The 12,651-nt window shown below is 48.2% G+C and overlaps 1 protein-coding gene across 5 annotated transcripts in view; it reads right to left on the bottom strand.

Annotated features, from left to right (window-relative positions):
• Positions 1–12,651, bottom strand: part of map3k15 (mitogen-activated protein kinase kinase kinase 15) — a 78,689-nt gene that overhangs the window by 26,668 nt on the left and 39,370 nt on the right. For 3 of the 5 annotated variants that reach the window (XM_042298868.1, XM_042298865.1, XM_042298864.1), the window contains exons 2-5: positions 7,791–7,930; positions 7,188–7,211; positions 6,999–7,076; positions 3,624–3,817 (exon numbers count right to left, since the gene is read on the bottom strand). In XM_042298868.1, the coding sequence (XP_042154802.1) occupies positions 3,624–3,817; positions 6,999–7,076; positions 7,188–7,211; positions 7,791–7,930 (436 nt within the window). The remainder of the gene's footprint in view (positions 1–3,623; positions 3,818–6,998; positions 7,077–7,187; positions 7,212–7,790; positions 7,931–12,651) is intronic. The other 2 variants (XM_042298867.1, XM_042298866.1) reach the window with 1 other exon arrangement.

Here is a 12,651-nt window from a genome sequence, read left to right as displayed (position 1 = left end):
GTAAAACATTTAAACGTGTTAACCCTCGCAAGGCTGCAGGCCCAGACGGCATCCCCAGCCGCGCCCTCAGAGCATGCGCAGACCAGCTGGCCGGTGTGTTTACGGACATATTCAATCAATCCCTATACCAGTCTGCTGTTCCCACATGCTTCAAGAGGGCCACCATTGTTCCTGTTCCCAAGAAAGCTAAGGTAACTGAGCTAAACGACTACCGCCCGTAGCACTCACATCCGTCATCATGAAGTGCTTTGAGAGACTAGTCAAGGACCATATCACCTCCACCCTACCTGACACCCTTGACCCACTCCAATTTGCTTACCGCCCAAATAGGTCCACAGACGATGCAATCTCAACCACACTGCACACTGCCCTAACCCATCTGGACAAGAGGAATACCTATGTGAGAATGCTGTTCATCGACTACAGCTCGGCATTCAACACCATAGTACCCTCCAAGCTAGTCATCAAGCTCGAGACCCTGGGTCTCGACCCCGCCCTGTGCAACTGGGTACTGGACTTCCTGACGGGCCGCCCCAGGTGGTGAGGGTAGGCAACAACATCTCCTCCCCGCTGATCCTCAACACTGGGGCCCCACAAGGGTGCGTTCTGAGCCCTCTCCTGTACTCCCTGTTCACCCACGACTGCGTGGCCATGCACGCCTCCAACTCAATCATCAAGTTTGCGGACGACACAACAGTGGTAGGCTTGATCACCAACAACGACGAGACGGCCTACAGGGAGGAGGTGAGGGCCCTCGGAGTGTGGTGTCAGGAAAATAACCTCACACTCAACGTCAACAAAACTAAGGAGATGATTGTGGACTTCAGGAAACACCAGAGGGAACACCCCCATCCACATCGATGGAACAGTAGTGGAGAGGGTAGCAAGTTTTAAGTTCCTCGGCATACACATCACAGACAAACTGAATTGGTCCACTCACACAGACAGCATCGTGAGGAAGGCGCAGCAGCGCCTCTTCAACCTCAGGAGGCTGAAGAAATTCGGCTTGTCACCAAAAGCACTCACAAACTTCTACAGATGCACAATCGAGAGCATCCTGGCGGGCTGTATCACCGCCTGGTATGGCAACTGCACCGCCCTCAACCGTAAGGCTCTCCAGAGGGTAGTGAGGTCTGCACAACGCATCACCGGGGGCAAACTACCTGCCCTCCAGGACACCTACACCACCCGATGCTACAGGAAGGCCATAAAGATCATCAAGGACATCAACCACCCGAGCCACTGCCTGTTCACCCCGCTGCCATCCAGAAGGCGAGGTCAGTACAGGTGCATCAAAGCTGGGACCGAGAGACTGAAAAACAGCTTCTATCTCAAGGCCATCAGACTGTTAAACAGCCACCACTAACATTGAGTGGCTACTGCCAACACACTGTCAATGACACTGACTCTACTCCAGCCACTTTAATCATGGGAATTGATGGGAAATGATGTAAATATATCACTAGCCACTTTAAACAATGCTACCTTATATAATGTTACTTACCCTACATTGTTCATCTCATATGCATACGTTGATACTGTACTCTATATCATCGACTGCATCCTTATGTAATACATGTATCACTAGCCACTTTAACTATGCCACTTGGTTTACATACTTATCTCATATGTATATACTGTACTCGATATCATCTACTGTATCTTGCCTATGCTGCTCTGTACCATCACTCATTCATATATCCTTATGTACATATTCTTTATCCCCTTACACTGTGTATGACAGTAGTTTTTTTTGGAATTGTTAGTTAGATTACTTGCTCGTTATTACTGCATTGTCGGAACTAGAAGCACAAGCATTTCGCTACACTCGCATTAACATCTGCTAACCATGTGTATGTGACAAATAAAATTTGATTTGATTGATTTGATTTGATTTGAGACTCTTCTACCCCAGCCCTGAGACTCTTCTACCCCAGCCCCGAGACTCTTCTGCCCCGGCCCCGAGACTCTTCTGCCCCGGCCCCGAGACTCTTCTGCCCCGGCCCCGAGACTCTTCTGCCCCAGCCCCGAGACTCTTCTGCCCCAGCCCCGAGGCTCTTCTGCCCCAGCCCCGAGGCTCTTCTGCCCCAGCCCCGAGGCTCTTCTGCCCCAGCACAGAGACTCTTCTGCCCCAGCACAGAGACTCTTCTGCCCCAGCACAGAGACTCTTCTGCCCCAGCACAGAGACTCTTTTGACCCAGCCCCGAGATTCTTCTTCCCCAGCCCCGAGGCTCTTCTGCCCCAGCCCCGAGACTCTTCTGCCCCAGCCCCGAGGCTCTTCTGCCCCAGCCCGGAGACTCTTCTACCCGAGCCCTGAGACTCTTCTACCCCAGCCCTGAGACTCTTCTACCCCGGCCCCGAGACTCTTCTGCCCCGGCCCCGAGGCTCTTCTGCCCCAGCCCCGAGACTCTTCTGCCCCAGCACAGAGACTCTTTTGCCCCAGCACAGAGACTCTTTTGCCCCAGCACAGAGACTCTTTTGCCCCAGCCCCGAGATTCTTCTTCCCCAGCCCCGAGGCTCTTCTGCCCCAGCCCCGAGGCTCTTCTGCCCCAGCCCCGAGACTCTTCTGCCCCAGCCCCGAGGCTCTTCTGCCCCAGCCCCGAGACTCTTCTACCCCAGCCCCGAGACTCTTCTACCCCAGCCCTGAGACTCTTCTACCCCAGCCCTGAGACTCTTCTACCCAGCCCTGAGAATCTTCTACCCAGCCCTGAGAATCTTCTACCCAGCCCTGAGACTCTTCTACCCCAGCCCTGAGACTCTTCTGCCCCAGCCCTGAGACTCTTCTACCCCAGCCCTGAGACTCTTCTGCCCCAGCCCTGAGACTCTTCTGCCCCAGCACAGAGACTCTTCTGCCCCAGCACAGAGACTCTTCTGCCCCAGCACAGAGACTCTTCTGCCCCAGCACAGAGACTCTTCTGCCCCAGCACAGAGACTCTTCTGCCCCAGCACAGAGACTCTTCTGCCCCAGCACAGAGACTCTTCTGCCCCAGCCCCGAGATTCTTCTGCCCCAGCCCCGAGATTCTTCTGCCCCAGCCCCGAGGCTCTTCTGCCCCAGCCCCGAGGCTCTTCTGCCCCAGCCCCGAGGCTCTTCTGCCCCAGCCCCTCTTCTGAGACTCTTCTGCCCCAGCACAGAGACTCTTCTGCCCCAGCACAGAGACTCTTCTGCCCCAGCACAGAGACTCTTCTGCCCCAGCACAGAGACTCTTCTGCCCCAGCACAGAGACTCTTCTGCCCCAGCCCCGAGATTCTTCTGCCCCAGCCCCGAGGCTCTTCTGCCCCAGCCCCGAGACTCTTCTGCCCCAGCCCTGAGGCTCTTCTGCCCCAGCCCTGAGACTCTTCTGCCCGAGCCCTGAGACTCTTCAACCCCAGCCCTGAGGCTCTTCAACCCCAGCCCTGAGGCTCTTCAACCCCAGCCCTGAGACTCTTCTACCCAGCCCTGAGACTCTTCTACCCAGCCCTGAGACTCTTCTACCCAGCCCTGAGACTCTTCTACCCAGCCCTGAGACTCTTCTGGATTCTCTCTTGGTCTTATGTTACATTTCCAGCCCTTCTTTTCATCATGTTTAATAGTGTGTGTGTGTGTGTGTATGCGCGTGCATGCATGTCTGTGTGTGTGTGTTACCAGGAGGTGACGTGGATGTCCTTGAGCAGTGAGGTGAAGCGGTCGGTGAGTGGCAGACAGAGAGGACTCAGCAGGCTGTCCCAGCTGGGCTGCATGTATTCACTGGCCCTCCTCTGGGCATCGCTCTCACAACACATATACTCATGGTTAGGAGTCAGCACATAGGGGATGAAGTAGTAGTTACCACTGGACGCCTGGAGACAGAAAGAAAGAGGGAAGGAGGGAGGGGGCATAGGGAGAAAGGAGGGGGTAGGGAGAGATATAGATATGGAAAGGGGGTGGTAGGGAGAGATAGAGATATAGAAAGGGGTGGTAGGGAGAGATATAGATATAGAAAGGGGGTGGTAGGGAGAGATAGAGATATAGAAAGGGGGTGGTAGGGAGAGATAGAGATATATAAATGGGGTGGTAGGGTGAGATATAGCAAGGGGGTGGTAGGGAGAGAGAGATATAGATGTAGAAAGGGGGTGGTAGGGAGAGATATAGATATAGAAAAGGGGGTAGGGAGAGATAGAGATATAGAAAGGGGGTGGTAGGGAGGATAGAAAGGGGTGGTAGGGAGATATAGAAAGGGGGTGGTAGGGAGAGATAGAGATGTAGAAAGGGGTGGTAGGGAGAGATATAGAAAGGGGGTGTTAGGGAGAGATAGAGATATAGAAAGGGGGTGGTAGGGAGAGATATAGATACAGAAAGGGGGTGGTAGGGAGAGATATAGATATAGAAATGGGGTGATAGGGAGAGATTTAGATATAGAAAGGGGTGGTAGGGAGAGATAGAGATATAGAAGAAAGGGGTGGTAGGGAGAGATATAGATATAGAAAAGGGGTGGTAGGGAGGGTGAGATAGAGATATAGAAGGGGTGGTATGGAGAGATAGGGAGATATATAGAAAGGGGGTGGTAGGGAGAGATATAGATATAGAAAGGGGGTGGTAGGGAGAGATATAGATATAGAAAGGGGTGGTAGGGAGAGATATAGATATAGAAAGGGGGTGGTAGGGCGAGATATAGATATAGAAAGGGGGTGGTAGGGAGAGATAGAGATATATAAAGGGGGTGGTAGGGAGAGATAGAGATATAGAAAGGGGGTGGTAGGGAGAGATAGAGATATAAATGGGGTGGTAGGGTGAGATATAGCAAGGGGGTGGTAGGGAGAGATATAGATATAGAAAGGGGGTGGTAGGGAGAGATATAGATATAGAAAGGGGGTGGTAGGGAGAGATAGAGATATAGAAAAGGGGTGGTAGGGAGAGATAGAGATAGAGATATAGAAAGGGGTGGTAGGGAGAGATAGAAAGGGGTGGTAGGGAGAGACATAGAAAGGGGGTGGTAGGGAGAGATGGAGATATAGAAAGGGGTGGTAGGGAGAGATAGAGATATAAAAAGGGGGTGGTAGGGAGAGATAGAGATATAGAAAGGGGGTGGTAGGAAGAGATAGAGATATAGAAAGGGGAAGAAAGAGGGTCAGTAGATTTGGAGGTCCATTTTTTTACTTAACCTTTATTTAAACAGGTTAGTCTTGTTGAAATGAATATCAGGTTTTCAAGAAAGGTTGATTTGGTCATCAGCTGTTAGCCTCGTTAACACTCTGGAGAGCAGGTCATATCCCATGATTCCACAGTGATGGCAGTCACATGGCCGTGCTCCGCCACATCGTCACCATAAAGGTTGAAGTTCAGATGCTATGTGTGTATTGGAGATCGGGTAGCTGTTTGGATGGGAGTCAGAGCCAGTGCTTTTTACAGGGATCGTTCCCAAATTACAAATTTAATCTGGGGTTTACAGTCTCTCACACACACACACACACACACACACACACACACACACACACACACACACACACACACACACACACACACACACACACACACACACACACACACACACACACACACACACACACACACACAGCTCAGCTTGATGAAGGGAAAACTCTGAACATGTTCACAACAAGTCAGTCCAACAGCACTGAAATCAGGAAGCAGGTATTTGTGTCCCAACCACATAAACTACTCTCTCATAGAGTGCAACACAATACTCCGGAGCCATGTATTTAGAATGAGATAAATATCTCTGGTATGCACTTCATACACACACAGGTCATCGTGCCTTCTCATCCCAACACACTTCTAGGGGGCAAATACTAAGGTGAGGTGAGTAAGGTCACACACACACAGACTCTGGTGAGCAAGGTCAGAGGTTAAGGTGAGCAGGGTCAGAGGTTATGGAGAGCAGGGTCAGAGGTTAGGGTGAGCAGGGTCAATGGTTAGAGTTGAGGTGAGCTGGGTCAGAGGTTAGAGTTAAGGTGAGCAGGGTCGGAGGTTAGAGTTAAGGTGAGCTGGATCAGAGGTTAGAATTAAGGTGAGCAGGGTCAAAGGTTAGGGAGAGCAAGGCCAGAGGTTAGAGTTAAGGTGAGCAGGGTCAGAGGTTAGGGAGAGCATGGTCAGAGGTTAGGGAGAGCAAGGTCAGAGGTTAGAGTTAAGGTGAGCAGGGTCGGAGGTTAGAGTTAAGGTGAGCTGGGTCAGAGGTTAGAGTTAAGGTGAGCAGGGTCAAAGGTTAGGGAGAGCAAGGCCAGAGGTTAGAGTTAAGGTGAGCAGGGTCAGAGGTTAGGGAGAGCATGGTCAGAGGTTAGGGAGAGCAAGGTCAGAGGTTAGAGTTAAGGTGAGCAGGGTCGGAGGTTAGAGTTAAGGTGAGCTGGGTCAGAGGTTAGAGTTAAGGTGAGCTGGGTCAGAGGTTAGAGTTAAGGTGAGCTGGATCAGAGGTTAGAGTTAAGGTGAGCTGGGTCAGAGGTTAGAGTTAAGGTGAGCTGGATCAGAGGTTAGAGTTAAGGTGAGCTGGGTCAGAGGTTAGAGTTAAGGTGAGCTGGATCAGAGGTTAGAGTTAAGGTGAGCAGGGTCAAAGGTTAGGGAGAGCATGGTCAGAGGTTAGAATTAAGGTGAGCAGGGTCAGAGGTTAGAGTTAAGGTGAGCTGGGTCAGAGGTTAGAGTTAAGATGAGCTGGATCAGAGGTTAGAGTTAAGGTGAGCTGGGCCAGAGGTTAGAGTTAAGGTGAGCTGGGTCAGAGGTTAGAGTTAAGGTGAGATGGATCAGAGGTTAGAGTTAAGTTGAGCTGGATCAGAGGTTAGAGTTAAGGTGAGCTGGATCAGAGGTTAGAGTTAAGGTGAGCAGGGTCAAAGGTTAGGGAGAGCAAGGTCAGAGGTTAGAATTAAGGTGAGCAGGGTCAGAGGTTAGAGTTAAGTTGAGCTGGATCAGAGGTTAGAGTTAAGGTGAGCTGGATCAGAGGTTAGAGTTAAGTTGCTAGAGACTCTGCCCCCCTCTATGGCAAAGGCATGTGTTAAACCGGAGGAGACTCTCAGGGTAATTTGTAGCAGTACCTACTTTGTTGCGTAATCCAGAGCCTCTGTACTCTGGAGGGAGCTGAACCCAGGGGAACCCTAATGTCTGTGTTCTAGACGCCTTCTCCACAGACACACAGAGTGAACAACACAACAACAACAACACAGAGATAGAGAGAAAGTTCAGAGGCTAACGATGAAGAAGTATTTTAGTACTCATGCAGGTACTTACAGTGTTTTTCTGTGCCACCATGTCCTACAAAAGAGAGAAATAATTGTAAGAATAAAGTTGAGAGAGTTTGTGTGTTGTAGTAGTGTGCAGTCTATCTGTTGAGTTGTGCTGTTTGGCATTAAGGGTCCCTACACTTACTTCAGTTACAACAACATTCCTTTTTATCACTGTGGAAATAGCTGCCTGACACCTAGTCCACTGCAACTGTGGCTAAAGCACACTCACGCAGCAGAACAACGAACAACAGACACACACACAGACAAACACACAGACAAAGAACACACACTGGGCTGTAAATAAACCCAGTCCGCTATGTTGTTCAGAGGATGGAATGCCATCTATGACCTCACAGCCAACGCCCCCTCACCCTACAGGTGCCGTATCTTAATTTGAGCCAGTTTCACAGAGCAAGAAAATAATCTCCTTCTGAACAATTCTTTTTTTGTTGGGGTTGATGCAACTTTCAGGTAGGGCAAATAAAGTGTGATATTTTAAAGTGGAAATTACAAGTTTTAGAAGTCTTTGCCTTTCTGCAGCAACAGGAGGAATTGAAATATGGCATCTGTATCTACCCAGCTTGGATTCCGCTGTGTTTGTGTGTACCTTCAGTGACAAAGCGGTGTCGGGGTCAGTGTCATGGTACAGGATGACATTGTTGGCCATGTCGAAGCTCTCTCTGACACCCAGATGGTAAAACAACGACGGCTGCCGGAACACATCACTCATATCAACTACCGCTATGTCTGCAGAGAGAGAGAGGAAAGGGAGAGGAGGATTAGGGTTCAGGGAAACATATTCTATCTTCAACAATAGCTGTATTGTAGCGGTAGTGTCTATATTGTAGTGGTAATGTCTGTACTGTAGTGGAAGTGTCTGTAATGTAGTGGTAGTGTCTGTTTTGTAGTGGTAGTGTAGTGTCTGTATTGTAGTGGTAATGTCTGTATTGTAGTGGTAATGTCTGTATTGTAGTGGTAATGTCTGTATTATAGTGGTAGTGTCTGTATTGTAGTGGTAGTGTAGTGTCTGTATTGTAGTGGTAATGTCTGTATTGTAGTGGTAATGTCTGTATTGTAGTGGAAGTGTCTGTATTGTAGTGGTAATGTCTGTATTGTAGTGGTAGTGTCTGTAGTATAGTGGTAGTGTAGTGTCTGTATTGTAGTGGTAGTGTAGTGTCTGTAATTGTAGTGGTAGTGTCTGTATTGTAGTGGTAGTGTCTGTATTGTAGTGGTAATGTCTGTATTGTAGTGTAGTGTCAGTATTTTAGTGGTAGTGTAGTATCTATTTTGTAGTGGTAGTGTCTGTATTGTAGTGGAAGTGTAGTGTCTATTGTGGTGTAGTGTCTGTATTGCAGTGGTAGTGTTGTGTCTGTATTTTAGTGGTAGTGTCTATATTGTAGTGGTAGTGTCTGTATTGTAGTGGTAGTGTCTGTATTGTAGTGGTAGTGTCTGTATTGTAGTGGTAGTGTCTGTATTATAGTGGTAGTGTCTGTATTATAGTGGTAGTGTCTGTATTGTAGTGGTAGTATCTGTATTGTAGTGGTAGTGTCTACATTGTAGTGGTAGTGTCTGTATTATAGTGTAGTGTCTGTATTGTAGTGCAGTGTCCGTATTGCAGTAGTAGTTTAGTGTCTGTATTGTAGTGGCAGTGTAGTGTAGTGTCTGTCTTGTAGTGGTAGTGTCTGTACTATAGTGGTAGTGTCTGTATTGTGGTGGTAGTGTCTGTATTGTAGTGGTAGTGTCTGTATTGTAGTGGTAGTGTCTGTATTGTGAGTGGCAGTGTCATCCGTATTGTAGTGGCAGTGCACCGTCTTTATTGCAGTGGCAGTGTCAGCGTCCGCATTATAGTGGCAGTGTCCGTATTGCAGTGGTCAGTGTCCGTATTGCAGTGGCAGTGCAGCGTCCGTATTGTAGTGGCAGTGTCCGTATTATCAGTGGTAGTGTCCGTATTGCAGTGGCAATGTCCGTATTGCAGTGGCAGTGCAGTGTCCGTATTGCAGCGCAGTGGTAGTGTCCGTATTGTGCAGTGTCCGTATTGCAGTGGCAGTGTCCGTATTGTAGTGGCAGTGTCCGTATTGCAGTGGCAGTGTCCGTATTGCAGTGGCAGTGCAGTGTCCGTATTGCAGCGGCAGTGTCCGTAGCAGTGGCAGTGTCCGTATTGCAGTGGCAGTGTCCGTATTGTAGTGTCAGTGTCCGTATTGCAGCAGGCAGTGTCCGTATTGCAGTGGCAGTGCAGTGTCCGTATTGCAGTGGCAGTGTCCGTATTGCAGTCCGTATTGGCAGTGTCCGTATTGCAGTGGCAGTGTCCGTATTGTAGTGGCAGTGTCCGTATTGCAGTGGCAGTGCAGTCCGTGTCCAGTGGCAGTGTCCGTATTGCAGTGGCAGTGTCCGTATTGCAGTGGCAGTGTCCGTATTGTAGTGGCAGTGTCCGTACTGTAGCAGTGCAGCAGTGTCTGTATTGTAGTGGTAGTGTCCGTATTGTGGTGTGCAGTGTCCGTATTGTATTGTAGTGTGGTAGTGTCCGTATTGTAGTGGTAGTGTCCGTATTGTAGTGGTAGTGTCTGTATTGTAGTGGTAGTGCAGTGTCCGTATTGTAGTGGTAGTGTCCGTACTGTCCGTACATTGTAGTGTCCGTCAGTGTCTGTATTGTAGTGGTAGTGTCTGTATTGTAGTGGCAGTGTAGTGTCTGTATTGTAGTGGTAGTGTCCGTATTGTAGTGGCAGTGCAGTCCGTATTGTAGTGGTAGTGTCCGTATTGTAGTGGTAGTGTCTGTATTGTAGTGGTAGTGTCTGTATTGTAGTGGTAGTGTCCGTATTGTAGTGGTAGTGTCTGTCCGTAGTGGTAGTGTGCAGTGTCCGTATTGTAGTGGTAGTGTCCGTATTGTAGTGGTAGTGTAGTGTCTGTATTGTAGTGGTAGTGTCTGTATTGTAGTGGTAGTGTCTGTATTGTAGTGGTAGTGTCCGTATTGTAGTGGTAGTGTGTCTGTTTGTAGTGGCAGTGTCTGTATTGTAGTGGTAGTGTAGTGTCTGTATTGTAGTGGTAGTGTCTGTATTGTAGTGGTAGTGTCCGTATTGTAGTGTGTAGTGTCTCCGTATTGCAGTGGTAGTGTCCGTCCGTATTGTAGTGTCCGGTGTCTGTCCATTGTAGTGGTAGTGTCCGTATTGTAGTGGTAGTGTCCGTACTGTAGTGGCAGTGTCTGTATTGTAGTGTCCGTATTGTAGTGGTAGTGTCTGTATTGTAGTGGTAGTGTCTGTATTGTGTGGTGCAGTGTCCGTATCTGTATTGTAGTGGTAGTGTCTGTATTGTAGTGGTAGTGTCCGTATTGTAGTGGCAGTGTCCGTAGTGTCTGTAGTGGCAGTGTCCGTGTCTGTATTGTAGTGGCAGTAGTGTCCGTATTGTAGTGGCAGTGTCCGTATTGTAGTGTGTAGCAGTGTCCGCGTTGTAGTGGTGGTGTCTGTAGTGTAGTGGTAGTGTCAGTGTCTGTATTGTAGTGGTAGTGTAGTGTCTGTATTGTAGTGTGGTAGTGTCTGTATTTAGTGGCAGTGTATTGTAGTGGGTGTCTGTAGTGGCAGTGTCTGTATTGTAGTGGTAGTGTCTGTATTGCAGTAGTGGTGTCCGTGTCTGTATTGTAGTGGTAGTGTAGTGTCTGTATTGTAGTGGTAGTGTAGTGTCTGTATTGTAGTGGTAGTGTCCGTATTGTAGTGGTGCAGTGTCCGTATTGTAGTGGTAGTGTCTGTAGTGTGGTAGTGTCTGTATTGTAGTGGTAGTGTCTGTGTCCGTAGTGGTAGTGGCAGTGTCTGTATTGTAGTGGTAGTGTCCGTATTGTAGTGGCAGTGTAGTGTCCGTATTGTAGTGTGTAGTGTCCGTATTGTAGTGGTAGTGTCTGTATTGTAGTGGTAGTGTCCGTATTGTAGTGGTAGTGTCCGTATTGTAGTGGCAGTGCAGTGTCCGTATTGTAGTGGTAGTGTCCGTATTGCAGTATTGTGGCAGTGGTAGTGTCTGTATTGTGTGGTAGTGTCTGTATTGTAGTGGTAGTGTAGTGTCTGTATTGTAGTGGTAGTGTCCGTATTGTATTGTAGTGGTAGTGTCCGTATTGTAGTGCAGTCCGTAGTGTAGTGTCCGTAGTTGTAGTGTCCATATTGTAGTGGCAGTAGTGTCCGTATTGTAGTGGTAGTGTCTGTATTGTAGTGTGTAGTGTCCGTATTGTAGTGGTAGTGTCCGTCTGTATTGTAGTGGTAGTGTCCGTGTCCGTATTGTGTGGTAGTGTCTGTATTGTAGTGGCAGTGTCCGTTGTAGTGTCCGTATTGTAGTGGTAGTGTCTGTATTGTAGTGGTAGTGTCCGTATTGTAGTGGTAGTGTCTGTATTGTAGTGGTAGTGTCCGTATTGTAGTGGTAGTGTCTGTATTGTAGTGGCAGTGTAGTGTCTGTATTGTAGTGGCAGTGTCCGTATTGTAGTGGCAGTGTCTGTAGTGTCCGTCTGTGTAGTGGTAGTGTCTGTATTGTAGTGGTAGTGTCTGTATTGTAGTGGCAGTGTCTGTATTGTAGTGGTAGTGTCTGTATTGTAGTGGTAGTGTAGTGTCTGTATTGTAGTGGTAGTGTCTGTATTGTAGTGGTAGTGTCCTGTATTGTAGTGGTAGTGTCTGTATTGTAGTGGTAGTGTCTGTATTGTAGTGTCCGTAGTGTCTGTCCGTATTGTAGTGGTAGTGTCTGTATTGTAGTGGTAGTGTCTGTATTGTAGTGGTAGTGTCTGTATTGTAGTGGTAGTGTCTGTATTGTAGTGGTAGTGTCTGTAGTGTAGTGGTAGTGTCTGTCCGTAGTGGTAGTAGTGTCTGTATTGTAGTGGTAGTGTCTGTATTGTAGTGGTAGTGTAGTCTGTATTGTAGTGGTAGTGTCTGTATTGTAGTGGTAGTGTGTCTGTCCGTAGTGTAGTGTCTGTATTGTAGTGGTAGTGCAGTGTCTGTATTGTGTGGTAGTGTCTGTATTGTAGTGGTAGTGTCTGTATTGTAGTGGTAGTGTCTGTATTGTAGTGTGTAGTGTCCGTATTGTGGTAGTGTCTGTAATTGTAGTGGTAGTGTCTGTATTGTAGTGGTAGTGTCTGTATTGTAGTGGTAGTGTCCGTATTGTAGTGGTAGTGTCCGTATGTATGTAGTGTAGTGGTAGTGTCCGTATTGTAGTGGTAGTGTCTGTATTGTAGTGGTAGTGTCTGTATTGTAGTGGTAGTGTCTGTATTGTAGTGGTAGTGTCTGTATTGTAGTGGTAGTGTCTGTATTGTAGTGGTAGTGTCTGTCTGTATTGTAGTGGCAGTGTAGTGTCTGTATTGTAGTGGTAGTGTCTGTGTCTGTATTGTAGTGGTAGTGTCTGTATTGTAGTGGTAGTGTCTGTATTGTAGTGGTAGTGGTAGTGTCTGTATTGTAGTGGTAGTGCAGTGTCTGTATTGTAGTGGTAGTGTCTGTCTATTGTAGTGGTAG

Source organism: Oncorhynchus tshawytscha, linkage group LG16, assembly GCF_018296145.1.
Source record: "Oncorhynchus tshawytscha isolate Ot180627B linkage group LG16, Otsh_v2.0, whole genome shotgun sequence".
NCBI classification, from domain to species: Eukaryota; Metazoa; Chordata; class Actinopteri; order Salmoniformes; family Salmonidae; genus Oncorhynchus; species Oncorhynchus tshawytscha.
The sequence above is the reverse complement of the archived record's forward strand: the minus strand, read 5'-3'. Positions and strand labels throughout refer to the sequence as shown.